A 14472-nucleotide genomic window follows, 5' to 3' on the forward strand; every position below is an offset into this window, starting at 1 on the left:
AATATTTAAAATAATTTAAAAACTAATTTGCTAATTTGTCATCTAATAAGTCAAACATGTTTAGGTATATTGTTTATGACATAAAATAATTTTTCTATAAATGATAATTTTCTATTTTGATTATTGAAATTCATACAGTATATATTTACTAGAATTCATTTAATCTTATAATAAACTGTGTATTGCTTTGTTACTCAATAATTCAAGGTGGGGCTGGGCACGGTGGCTCGCACCTATAATCCCAGCAATTTGGGAGGTAAAGGTGGGTGGATCACTTGAGATCAGGAGTTCCAGACCAGCCTGGCCAACATGGCAAAACCCCGTCTCTACTTAAAATACATAAATTAGATGGGTGTAGTGGCATGCGCCTGTAGTCATAGCTATTGGGAGGGGAGGGAGCATGGCTGAGATAGGAGGATCACTTGAGCCCAGGAGGCAGAGGTTGCAGTGAGCTAAGATTGTGCCACTGTACTCCAGCCTGGGTGGCAGAGTGAGACCTCGTCTCAAAAAAAAAAAAAAATTCAAAGTGAAAATATTCTTTTCTCATATTTCAAATCAGATAATTCAGAATCAGAACCCAATGTTTGATGTCTGAAATCCCAAACAGTTCCAGTGATTGTACTCATGGAACATGAGGGCTCACTTTGGGGTCGTCTGGGGGACCATGCTTCTGGTGGCTCATGTAGTGGGCCCAACTGCGGCTTGATAACCTGCTTGTTCTAAAATCATACTGTTTGTTGTTTGTCCATATGCTGCCTTCCTCTAGGACTTCTAGCAGCAGAAAGTAGGTATCCCTTTGTTTTCCTTTAAGGTGTATCTTTTATGCAAAAGTATTTGGCTTTGCATGGTTTATCATCAGCTTGACTTTTTCCTTGGCTGTTTGTGTTTAGATGTTTACATATTAATTTTAACACTGCTGGATCATAAAATTAAAACTTGGATATATTGATTTTTGAGGCATTGTTACTCAAATAATATTAACTTCTTACTTCTTTCATAAGAGGAAAAAAGGCAGTGTTAAAATTTCAACCACACTTAATACTTCACATATGAATTTCACATACAAATACATTAATTCTGGGGAAAGGGTAACATTTCTTTTATAGTTTGCTTTCAAGAAAACTTTCAGGGTAAGTGAATTTTTCTTTGACAATTACATCACCTATAAGTAGTCTTTATTGCTTTCTGTTACTGAGTCAATTTTCAGTTTATTAATTTGGAGCTATGAATTAAACTCTGAAATCATGTCTCTTAACTTTTACCATCAGATAGAATATTTATAAGGAATAATGTAGTGACTAGATTTTTAATTGCAAAGGGGCATAATTTGAGTATGGGAGAAAATTAAAATGTAAGGAATGTACACACAGATGAGTACATGTAAAACTGAGGCAATCCGAATAAGATGGGTGGATTGTATCAATGTCAGTATTCTGGTTATGATAATATACTATAGGTTTGTAAAATGTTACCAACAGGGGAACTGAGCAAAGAACACGAGGGATCTCTATATTATTTCTTACAAGGGCATGTGGATCTATAATTATCTCAGTAAAAATTCTAATTAAAAAAATAAACCTTGAACTCAAAGATAAATGAGAAAGCCTGGGTACTCATGATTGAATTCATTTTCACATTTTCTTACATTAGTTATCTGTAGCTCAAATTGCAGCTGATATAATATAAATCTTACAGTATATTAGTTACCTGTTGCTGGGTAATGAATTACCTCAAAGCGGCAGTTGTCATCTCAGTTTCTGTGGGTCAGCAATCTGGGCGTGGCTTAGCTGTGTGCTTCTGGCTCAAGGTCTCTGATGAGATTGTGGTCCAGTGCTGCTATCTCACCGGAAGGCATGACCGCAGGAGGAATCCTCTTCCAGGCTCACTCACGTGGTTGTTACCAGGCTTCAGTTTGTCACTGGCTATGGACCTTTTCACAGGGCTGGCTGTTCACAGCATGGTAGCTCACTTCCCAGCGTGAAAGATAAAAAAGGGGGCAAAAGTGAGAGAGAGTGCCCAAGACAGAAGACACGGTCTTTACAATCTAATCTCATAGTGACATCCTATCACTTCTGCCCTATTCTGTTCATTAGAAATGAGTCAGTAAGTCCAGCCTGCACTCCAGGGGAGGAGATTGATTACACAAGGGTGGAAATACCAGGAGACCAGGTTACTGGGGCCCATCTTAGAGGATGCCTACCAGGAACAAATTCATAACTATTAAAATGTAAGATTCTTCCTAGATTTAGCATTCTTTTTTTTTTTTAATTAGCAGACCTATCATGTTATTTGGGAATGGGCATGATCTTCCTTAGTTGTAAAGCTTTACACAAGTGAACACTTAACAGCTAGCAGAATGTTATTAAAGTACTTCGAAAAATTTGAGCTTGAAGATGTTTCTATTTGAAAGCATAGACAATTTTAATAATCATAATGGCATTAGACATTATAGCATCTATATTCTGACAGAATACATATGCAGAGCTTACTTCCTTTAATAAAATTCAAGGTGTCTATATCATAATCTACACATACAATGTACACTTAAATGGTGAATTTTAACTTAAAACAGTATACCTTAGTAAGCAAAATTTTTTTTTTAAAAATTATTGCGTTTGCAAGAAGGGTCTTTGATTGAGTAGGTGATAAGAATGTATGTGTAGTAAAATAATGTATTAATTCATCACTAATATAATCAGAAACAAAAGGTATTGATTACTCTTCAGAAGAAGCTAGGCTAGATTCAGATTCTAGATTTGCTCAGTGATGCTGAATTTCATAGCTATACATGGTAGATTAAGAAATACATACATACTAAGGATTTAATATGTTATTTTGTGAAAATCTGAGATGCAGGAATGGGATTTAATGATCCCAACTGTCATCCATCTGAAAAACCTAACTTTTGGTTTTAAATAAAATGGCATGCTGTCTTCCACTATTCCCTTTTAAAAACAGGAACTGCCCCTGCTTTTAACTTTATGAAGTTTTATTTATGAATAAAGTTTGTACTATTTAAAGAAAAGAAATACGCACACAAATCTTTATTGAAACAATTACAGTGAAAACATGGGTGTGTCAACACTCATGGAATGGTATACTTAAGATTTGTGTATTTCATTCTATATAAATATTTCCTCAGAGAGAAAAAAGTATTGCAATCTTTGTTGAAGTCTTTAAGGGTGAAGTGTACTCATGCTGGTCACTCTGCCATTTACTTTGAAGTGAATGAAAAATACATGAACTGATAGATGGATAGATGGGTAGACATGGGATAAAGCAAATACAGCAAACCATCAACATATGTAGGATCTAGGTGGTGGGCACAATTCTTCTGAACTTTCTGTATGTTTGAAGCTTTTCATAGTAAAATGTAAGGGGAATAAGTTTTAAGACAGACTCAGCCTACTTTAACACTGAGAACTTTTTAGTCTAAACATTTGACTGTTTATTTTTCTGTCCTCCTTTTGGGTTATTTTTACTTGGTCAACTTTTTATGAGACTTCCACTCTTGTAATGAAATTATTCTAAACTCAAAGCTTTTATTGACCTTAAAAGCATATTCCTCTTTAAAGAAATAGACTTAGAAACAATTTTTAAACAGTTGACATATTTATGCTTTTTTTTGACTATTATTTCATAATAGTAGCAGAAAACTTTTGAAAAACTTGTTTGTACCAGTGAGGTTATTTGAAAAAGTAGAAGTGTTCAAAGTTAAAATGTGCAGGCCAGTCATGATGACTCATGTTTTGAATCCCAGCACTTTGAGAGGCCAGGGTGGGAGGATTTCTTGAGGCCAGGAGATTTGAGATCAGCCTGCACAACATAGTGAGACCCCATCTCTATTTAAAAAAAAAGGTGTGATTATAAATCTGATTTTTAGATATAAACTTGATTACCAAATTAATTATGAAAACAAAATACTATTCTGAAGGCAGGGCATGATGGTATCAATAAATCCATGAATATGAAAATTTAGACCAAGGGCTACAAAAAAGCCTTATATGGTAAATCGAATTGAGATTAAAGAGAGAATAGAAATTGTACATCAACTCATTACCAAATGCAAATTATTCTGGTGCATTGCTGAGAATAAAAAACATGATTTTGGGGGTGGAGGACAGTCTGTTATGGAAGGAACACTGAATTAGGAGTCAGAGACCTGGGTTCTAGGATTTGCTCTTCTGCTCACTGCCTGTGGCCCTTTGAAAGGTTATTAACCCTACTGAGCCTCTGATTTTTGAAATATAAAAATCCTTGCTGACCAAGCACGGTGGCTCATGCCTATAATCCCAGCACTTTGCGAGGCTGAGGTGGGAGGACTACTTGAGCCCAGCAGTTTGAGAGTAACTTGGGCAACAGAGAGAGATCCCATCTCTACAAAAAACTTTTAAAAAATTAGCTGGGCATGGTAGCATGCCTGTAGTCCCAACTGTTTGGAAGCTGAGGTGGAAAGATCACTCAAGGCCAGAAGGTTGAGGCTGCAGTAAGCCAGGATCGTGCCACTGCACTCCAGCCTAGGGGACAGAGCAATATCCTGTCTCAAAATAAAACAAAAAACACTTGCCTGCAGGACAGGGTTATTATGGAATCACATAAGGTAGTAGGTGTAAAAGCACTTTGGAAATTATTAGCTGTTAATACAAATATAAGTATTAAAATAATTTCAACTGTGGCTTTAAGGAAACAGACTATAAAAGAAATTGTTTTATGTGGTTAAGTCTTTCTCACTTTATTTTCAATTCTTCAGAATTTGCTCAGAAAAAAAATCATTTTAATCAAGAGCCATTTTATGAAGCATCTTTTGGTAAAAAGCACTCTGCAAAGTACACCCCAGAATAGAAAGGTGAATAGGATACCTACAGTCCTGCCATTAAATCAGCTGCCCTCTGAAGTGAACTTGTATACTTTTTATTGATTGATTTTGTTTTCAAGATAGTTACAAGTTTATTCAGAGGTTTTATAGGAAAAACATCCTTTTTAGTCTTTGAGAAAAATAAATAGTTCTTTTATATGTGACAGTATTGATCTACAAAATGAAAACTAGTAACAGCTTAATTAGCATGTGCTACATGTGTTATATTAATGATCACTACTGCCTTGGCATTTAAAATCTAAAACAAATAGCAGTGGAAAAGCCCAAGAATTGCCTTTGTGTCTATTTATATTTTATAATGAATTGAAACACCATGGGACTTTTAAATGGTTGGTACTGAACTACAGATACCAATTACACATCTATCCGACCAAGAATGTGTTCTGTGGTTCTCTTTGTCATACCCAAAGAAAGAAATAATGGAACTAGAACAGGTGTTAATGGAAGATGTTAAAAAGATCAAGGGTAAAGACAGATTTTGAGGGTAAGCCAAAAACGTGTGTTTATTCCATTTGAAAAGATTAAGGAGAAATGGAATAAAAACTCTAATTTTTCTACCTAATTACAGAAACTTAAAATTCGGAGCACTTTTTAGAGCTTGAAATAAACAACTTGAGTACAACTAGAGAAATGCTTCTTTTCATGATTGAAAACCCATCAAGTTAATCATATTTGGGTACAAGATAAGACTATAAATCAGTTCAGAAGAGGTGACAGACCTGTTGGAATTGTGAGTCTTGCCTACTCTAAATGCCTGCTAGCAGATGCCTTTGTCCTTTCCAGCAAAGCATCTGCTGGTCCTGTCAACACAGCTTTGATCCTGTGTGGGGGTGGTGAATTCCTACTCATCCACCTCCTCTCTGCGGCTCCCCAACTTCTCCCTAGGCAGCCTGTGTATCAGTTTGTTTTTACCTCTTCTATATCGTTTACTTCAGGGTATAATATGCCTACTTCACATACCAGTTTGAGAGCCCCTTCCCTCGGGGCCAGGGATCATATCTCTGATTTCTCCAAAGCCCTGCCTAGTACCTAACAAAAAGCAGGAATATTCAATAAAGATTTGGATTATTGTCTGACCCAATAGGGCATTGTTCAAGTTCTTTTCCAAGCTCCATATTCATGCATAATTCACACAATTTCTTGTTGAAGGTTTCCCATATGTTTCCTAGCGTAGCCTATTAGTGTAATAAGTTAGGCAAAGCATAGACTTTGAAACCAGACAAACCCAGGATTGAGTCCTGGCTCCACCATTTACTAGCTATGGCCTTCCTTGACCCTTTTGAAGCTCAATTTCCTATCTAGAAGGTGGAATAATGTATCTGCCTTACTGTGTTGTCCTGAGGATGTTCCTGAAACATAATGAACACTCAAGAATTGTGAGCTGCTGTTAATATCATGTTTCCTTAAGTACTTAATTCAGTGTATAGTTTTAGATATTATAAAATGAATAAAGAGCTGCCTTAAGGACCTTACAGCTCAGGGAAAAAAGGCTGAACAAGCACACACATAAGTAACCCATGGAGTGTGCTGGTGGTACAGGAATGGCATGGAGCACTTGGGAAGCTCACAGACCAACAAATGATACATCCCTGGTCTGGTACAGCCAAAATTGCTTCCCAATCATGATACTGACCATCTTAGTATTCACCTGATAAAAGGTTGTTTTTGCTTTAATCTTATATTATTAGTAAACTGCTACGTAGACTATATATCAGCACGAGCAATGCTGGTAAGAGGCCAGGCAGTGGCTCACACCTGTAATCCCAGCACTTTGGGAAGCTGAGGCAGGAGGATCACTTGAGCCCAGGAGTTTGAGACCAGCCTGGCCAGCATGGTGAAACCCCATCTCTACTAAAAATACAAAAATGAGCCAGGTGTGGTAGTGTGTAGTCCCAGCTACTCGGGTGGCTGAGGCAGGAGAATCGAATGAACCCAGGCGGCAGAGGTTGCAGTGAGCTGAGATCATGCCACTGCACTCCAGCCTGGGTGACAGAGTGAGACTCTTTCTCAAAAAAAAAAAAAAAAACAACTCAGTAAGATTTCACTAAGATAAATGAGTGAAGATGATAATTAGGTTTCTGTGGTATCAGTTAAATTTTTTTTTTTTTTTTTTTTTTGAGACGGAGTCTTGCTCTTGTTGCCCAGACTGGAGTGCAGTGGCGCAATCTCAGCTCACTGCAACCTCCACCTCCTGTGTTCAAGTGATTCTTCTGCCTCAGCCTCCCGAGTAGCTGGGATTACAGGCACCTGCCACCATGCTCAGCTAATTTTTTGTGTTTTTAGTAGAGATGAGGTTTCACCTTGTTGGCCAGGATGGTCTCGATCTCTTGACCTCGTGATCCGCCCGCCTCGGCCTCCCAAAGTACTGGGATTACAGGCATGAGCCACGGCGCCCGGCCTCAGTTGAATTTTTTAATATACAAAAAAGCACTCGATTAGTATTTTGATTATTGCGGTTTCAGAAGAAGTTCGGAAGTTTAGAACTGGCTTTAGTAACTTGATAAACCTAGCATCATTTAATTCTGTTGCTGGTGAACTTCTTCACATCATCTCTTGCTTTCCAAAGCTTTCAATAAGGGATGAGGAGAAAACTGGCTTTGAACTAACTAATTTCCAGATTTTTTGAGGGAGAGGGGCACTCTGAACAAAGTAAAAATCCTGAGAAGAGCAGGTAGGAGGAAGTGGATTGAGTTAATACCTCTTTAGGAATAGCAGGGGAGATGAGGACTGATTTCTGCCATTTATCTGTTTTATCCCACTTAATATCCACTTCATGTTTTCAGTGAAAGGATACCGATAGCCTGGCAGACATAATTATTCAAAGTTAAAAATTATTTAGCCAGGCATGGTGGCTCACACCTGTAATCCCAGCACTTTGGGAAGTCAAGGCAGAAGGATCACTTGAGCTCAGGAGTCTGAGACCAGCCTGGGCAACATGGCAAAACCCCATCTCTACAAAACATACAAAAATTAGCCAGGGGTGGTGGTGCACACCTGTAGTCCCAGCTACTCGGAGGGCTGAGATGGGAGGGTCATTTGAGCTCAGGAGGTTGAGGTTGCAGTGAGCTGAGATTGTGCCACTGCTCTCCAGCCTAGGCAACAGAGTAAGACCCTGCCTCAAAAAAAAGAAATTATCCAGAGTTACTTCAACAGATGAATGGTCAAACAAACTGGTACATCCATGCAACAACCTGGATGAAGCCCTAGAGAATTATGCTGGGCGAAAAAATGCAGTCCCAAAAGGTTGCATACTCTGTGATTTCATTTATTGTTTTTATTTTTATTTTTATTTTTATTTTTATTTTTAGAGGTACTGCTCCTTGCAGACCAGGGCTACCCCGTAGGCCGTATGCCCGGAACAGCAGCCTCATTTATTATCAAAATGACAAAATTATAGAAATGGAGAACAGATTAGTAGTTGCCATAGGTTCGGAGGGAATAGGGTAGGAGGGGAATGAGCATGGCCATCCTTGTGGTAGTGGAATGTTCTACAGCTTGACTTTATCAATGTCAATATCCAGGTTGTGATATTGTACTACAGTTTTGCAAGATGTTACTGTTGGAGGAAACTGGGTTAAGGGTACATGAGACCTTTGTGTTATTTTTTTACAACTGCATGTGAATCTACAATTACCTCAAAATAATTAAAAAATAGCTACAGTAATTTCCACATGGACAGCCACACAGTATATGGCTTAAGACTCAAATCTTTAACATAATTAAATAGTGCTACAAAAATCAGTAGCTTACATAACAGGTTTTTTTTTTTTTTTTTTGCTATTGTTGAAAAACTTGGAAAGTATGGACAAGAGCAGAATGAAATAGAAATAGGACAGTAAAGATAACTACTATAATATTTTTGATGTGTTTCGTTCTGTTTTTTGTTTTTCCTGAGTTTGCATTTATGTTTGGTTTGATTTTTTTATGGTAACTGGGAATATACAGTATATAGTTTTACATTCTACTTTCTTGAATTCTATGTCATGAATTATCTATGTCTTTGAAATTCTTCAAAAGCCATTTTCATTTGGCTACATATTCCATTATATGGATATTCTATAACCTATATAATCATCCTCTAATTATTATATTTATTTTCCTTTTTGTATGATAATATCATTGTATATAAATCTTCCATTTTTTTCCTTAAGGTGAGTTTTTGTAAATGGAATTACTAAATCGAAGTGCATGAACATTTTTAAGGCTTTTTGATATATGTTACCAGATGCTTTCTAGAAAAGTGGTACTGATATATATTCTCACCAATAATTGCATGAGAATGGATGAGGTCTAAGGCAAGAAGAATTAAAAACAGAGTTCTGGAGCACAAAGATTTTTATCTTTATCAAAAATAGAATTTCTCAACCACAATGCTACTGATATTTTGGGCCAGATAATTCTTTGTTGTAGGGGCTGTCCTGGGTATTGTAGGATATTTAGCAGTATCCTTGACCTTTACCCACTAGATAGCGATAGCAGCCCTCCCATTGTAGTTGTAACAACCAAAAATATCTCCAAACATTGGGAAATGTCCACCTGGGGAACAAAATTGCCCCTGGTTGAGAACCACTAATCCAAAGATTTAAATGTGCAATGAGGCACTATTCTTAGAGTTTCTCTGCTGTGTACTAATGTTCTGAAGCTTAGCATCTTGGGGCCTTTTCTTGTGGAGTATGTATATGCATTCTGCATCTTGTCTGCAGTGTAAAAGAGGCTTATCATTTCTTTAAGGCTGTGCGACTGGCTTTGTTACTCCTCAGTATGTATATTTCCCTACTGACATCTGTCTGGTTTCCTGGTTATGAGAAGAAACTTAAAGTGATGGCACTTTCATTTGCTTTGCCCTACAAAAATGATTTGCCTTGAAATTTAATGTGGTATTTGGAAGTGTCAGTCAGTATATCTACCCTTGTCTTTATCTTCTGAGTAAGAAGGGTAAGAGTAAGACAGAATGAGAATGATTGGGGTCTCTTGAGTGTATGTAAAGGAAAAAAAGGAGTGGCCTGGGATTTTTGTCAACTGAAGTTTGAGTCTTAAAAACTAACAAGCCTATTTTAAGCAGCAGGAGCTCTCAGTTGAAGGTCTGTTCACTGTATCTACAGCTGGCTTTACCTTCAGTTCTTGATGGAATGCACCTGGGTAAAAGGCCAATCTTGTTTCTGTAATATTTCAAAACATCTTGGAGTCATGAAACCCATACTCTTTTCCTGACATAAAATTTGCTGCATCCAGATCTTCTAGTGCTTCGGTTATACTTGATGAATTTCATTAATTCAAATAAGATAAGCTGCAGTTTCCTTTGGAAAATGAAGAGCACACAAATACATTGATAAGAACGTAAACTCTCTGAAAATACTCTGTCCTTAAATGATATGAAACTCATTTAAGTCTATCCTTCAGTAAAGACACTAGCCTTTGAAGTTCTGACATGAATTCATTGCTCCTAAGAGATTTAGGTTACAAAAGTTAGTTTGACATTGACTTTCTGTACTGGCTGATTCTTTTTCTGTTTGTCCCCCTTAGGAGCAGTCTCACAGGTGCTGGACAGCCTGGAAGAGATTCACGCACTTACAGACTGCAGTGAAAAGGACCTAGATTTTCTACACAGTGTCTTCCAGGATCAGCATCTTCACACACTACTAGATGTAAGTCTGTCTTATTCTTGTTTTTTGGTAAATTGAATATTTAGCATATCTTTTTACTTTATATGAATTCTCAGATGTCCATCATAACAATCATCTTCAGTTGTCTTAAGTCTCTGAGAAATATGGTAAATCATCCAGCAAAGATTCATGATTGAAATACAGTATATGGCCGGGCACGGTGGCTGACACCTGTAATCCCAGCACTTTGGGGGACCAAGGCGGGCGGATCAACTGAGGTCAGGAGTTCGAGATCAGCCTGACCAACATGGAGAAACCCCGTCTCTATTAAAAATACAAAATTAGCTGGGTGTGGTGGCGCATGCCTGTAATCCCAGCTACTCGGGAGGTTGAGGCAGGAGAATCACTTGAACCTAGGAGGCAGAGATTGTAGTGAGCCGAGATCACTGCACTCCAGCCTGGGCAACAAAAGTGAAACTCTGTCTCAAAAAAAAAGAAAGAAAGAAAAGAAATACAGTATATGTACAGTACAAATGCAGTAGAGCCTAGCAGGCTACAGTGGGGAAAAATTATATATCTTTATATTTATAAATTATATGTACATAATGCATGCAAGTGGTATATGAGGTTTTTTTTAAACTTTTTTTTGTCCTGCCGTACAAGCTATGTGAGTTTTTAAAAAGAATAGAGTACAATCCTAATTTACTGAATTATCTTTATTTCTATTAGAAGAATCCATTGAGGTTAGCTGTGATTACTTTTTATTGCTTTGCACATTGTTTTAAAACATTATGCTTCCAGCATGAGTATAGGAGAGAAAAAAGCAAATGAGATATTGTGCAATAGGCTGTTTTCCCACACGCATTTCATATTTAACATTGTTTCATTCCATAGACTCAGTGTCTTCTCCTTAAAACATAAGAGTATACTCCATCTTTAAATATTACAGGCTCCACTGTCAGCAGACTGGGATACAAAGGAAAAAAACAGAAGCTGACTATTTTCATTTCAGTCACATTTTAAATAAAATACCTTTCTTAGAGAACTTGGTTCACTTCAACAGTGAAAACTCTTGGGTGGTTTTCTTTCTTTCTTTTGTTTTTTTTTTTGAGACGGAGTCTCGCACTGTCACCTAGGCTATAGTACAGTGGCACGATCTTGGCTCACTGCAATCTCTGCCTCCTGGGTTCAAGCAATTCTCCTGCTTCAGCCTCTCGAGTAGCTGAGCCTCCCAAGTAGCTGGGACTACAGGCGAGCACCATCACGCCCAGCTAATTTTTTTGTATTTTTAGTAGAGACAGGGTTTCACCATGTTGGCCAGGATAGTCTCGATCTCCTGACCTCGTGATCCACCCACCTTGGCCTCCCAAAGTGCTAGGATTACAGTCATGAGTCACTGCGCCTGGCTCTTAGGTGGTTTTGATGGTGTTTGAACATGTTCGTCTTTTTATAAGAAAAACCTTCCCTTAATGAGAGAATAATTCTTGCTTTGGGGTGCCTAGAACCGTTTGGTGCTGAATAATTCACCATATGATGTAAATGAAACTAAAGCAAAATTTCCCAGAATGCGTTCTACAGAACATTCCTCTGTGAGGTTGTTATTCTTGTTGCCATGGTGGGAGGGGGAAGTAGATCTTAAATTTATTGGTTAAATTATTCATTGGCTAAATAAGTTTGGGAAATGCTACATTCTTTAGTCTCTTTACACAGATCCACAATTGGCATTAGTACATTGACAGCTCTGAGATGATCTAAAGCAAAGAAACCTTTTTAACTTTGTTTAACAGCATTTCTCAAACTAATTTAGGCACAGAACTTTTATTCACAATTCTAATGAGTTCTGTTTTGATGCGGACCAGTTTGGGAAAAGCTCATCTAAGAGTGTTGCATTATGCTTCAGCTTCACACCAAATGCAGCCACAGGTATCTAACAGTTGTTTCTTTCCCCAAATGTGGTCAGTTCAAATTATCAGATTTTCATAGCTAGTTTGGCTTTTGTATATAGTGTATATACTAATTAGGGCTGACTAACTGTTATAACATGTAATTCTAAAATTGGCTTAACAGAATAAAAGTTTACTTCTTGCTCACCTCACAGTCCAATGCAGGTAGATAAGGGAGGTCTTTTCCACACTGTCATTCAGGGACCCAGGCCTCTTCCAGTAGGTCACACTGCCATTTCCCAGGGTCTTAGAATTTTCTACAATATCCTTTGTACCCAGCCAGCAGATGAGAGAAGAGAGAACATGGAGAATCTTGCAGGGTCAAGCTTGGAAATGGGTTTATCTCACATTCCTTGGCAAGTGCTAGTCATGTGCCCACCTGGATGTGAGAGCTGGGAAACATAGTTTAGAAATGTGCTCAGGAAGATAAGGAATTGGGTCTTCTCTTTAGTGTAATTTATCTTAAGTAATATCTATTCACTGTCATTTCTGCAGAAAGTTTTCACAACTGTGAATTTCCCACGGAAGTTATACCCTTTACTAGAACTAGTTAGTGGAATATTTGGAAAAAGCTGCAGCAGTGTGTGGAGTTTTTGTTTATTTCAGTCTGGTCAGTGGTTAGATCATTGCCAAGTATATTAACTGACCTTCTTTTGATCAAGGACGTTTTGTAACAAAGACTTTTTGTAATTTAAACACTGAAGGAAGCCCAAATTGGTTTCAAAGTTGTATTTTTTCTTACTGATGTAACAAGGTATCTGAGCACACAAAGCTTGAGACTTCAGGGGAGAAGCAGGAACATTACTGGCTTACACAAAGGAAGTGTATTCAGACACAAACTGGACTTTCAGACTGAGTCAACCTGCCTCTCACTCCCCAATGGTGAATATCTTAGACCTCACAGAAAACATTCATTTGGCATAACTGCTGCACTGTTTGATATAAATCGTCACAATTTCAGAAGAGATTCTTATATGTTAGTGAGAAAAACATACTTAACTTTCCTTTGCATTCTTTTACATAATAAACCTAAAGAAGTGTCTGCATTATTGGCATCTGCCATGTCAGTGCAGGCCAATTTGAAAGAGGAGCTGTTGGACTGAAGATGAACCATGCCTGTTAAAAGGATGCAGTATAAGACCAGAAGCAGTGGTTCACACCCTGTCATCCCAGCACTTTGGGAGGTCAAGGTGGGAGGATCACTTGAGCCCAGGAGTGTAAGATCAGCCTGGGCAACAAAGTAAGACCCCATCTCTACAAAAAGTTTAAAAAGTAGCTGGACATGGTGGTGTATGTCTGTAGTCCCAGCTACTCAGGAGGCTGAGGCTCAGAGGATTACTTGAGCCCAGGAATTCAAGGCTGCAGCAAGCCATGATCACACCACTGCACTCCAACCTGGGCAACAGAGTGAGACTCTATCTCTTTAAAAAAAAAAAAAAAAAAAAGGTGCAAAATCTTCTGAATTTTGGAAACAGGTGCCATACATGAACTCCAGAACTCTGATGAATTAATAACTATGAGGCCGAACCCTATGCATATGCATGCCTGTGGTTCTGAATCTCCAAACTGAGCCATTTCTAAATGAAAGTTTAGGTCAGGCACGGTGACTCACACTTGTAATCCCAGCACTTTGGGAGGCCAAGGCGGGTGGATCACCTGAGGTCAGAAGTTCGAGACCAGCCTGGCCAACATGGTGAAACCCATCTCTACTAAAAATACAAAAATGTGGTGGGCACCTATAATCCCAGCTATTTAGGAGGCTGAGGCAGGAGAATCACTTGAACTCGGGAGGTGGAGGTTGCAGTGAGCCAAAATCATGCCACTGCACTCTAGCCTGGTCAATAGAGCGAGACTCCATCTCAAAAATGAATGAATGAATGCCTGTATGCATGCATGAAAGCTTAATCATCATGAATGAGATAAACCATCATTAGAATGTGCCCTTATACCCTACATCCCATAAATAAGGCTTATTAAGCTCATTTCACAGTTAGCAGGCTACATTTTAATAATATAATCAATGCAGAATTCAAGTGACTGCCATATAGAG

At 38.1% G+C, this 14472-nt stretch overlaps 1 protein-coding gene across 13 annotated transcripts in view; it reads left to right on the plus strand.

Annotated features, from left to right (window-relative positions):
• CASK (calcium/calmodulin dependent serine protein kinase) overlaps positions 1-14472 on the plus strand; it is a 427869-nt gene that overhangs the window by 326273 nt on the left and 87124 nt on the right. For 9 of the 13 annotated variants that reach the window (XM_012448141.2, XM_012448142.2, XM_012448153.3 and 6 more), the window contains exons 11-12: positions 767-784; positions 10400-10521. In XM_012448141.2, coding sequence (XP_012303564.1) covers positions 767-784; positions 10400-10521 — 140 coding nt within the window. The remainder of the gene's footprint in view (positions 1-766; positions 785-10399; positions 10522-14472) is intronic. The other 4 variants (XM_012448145.3, XM_012448147.2, XM_012448154.2 and 1 more) reach the window with 1 other exon arrangement.

The sequence above is a fragment of the Aotus nancymaae genome, unplaced genomic scaffold (assembly GCF_030222135.1).
Source record: "Aotus nancymaae isolate 86718 unplaced genomic scaffold, 86718_ANA_hifiasm-v0.15.2.pri h1tg000058l, whole genome shotgun sequence".
In the NCBI taxonomy this organism is placed as follows: Eukaryota; Metazoa; Chordata; class Mammalia; order Primates; family Aotidae; genus Aotus; species Aotus nancymaae.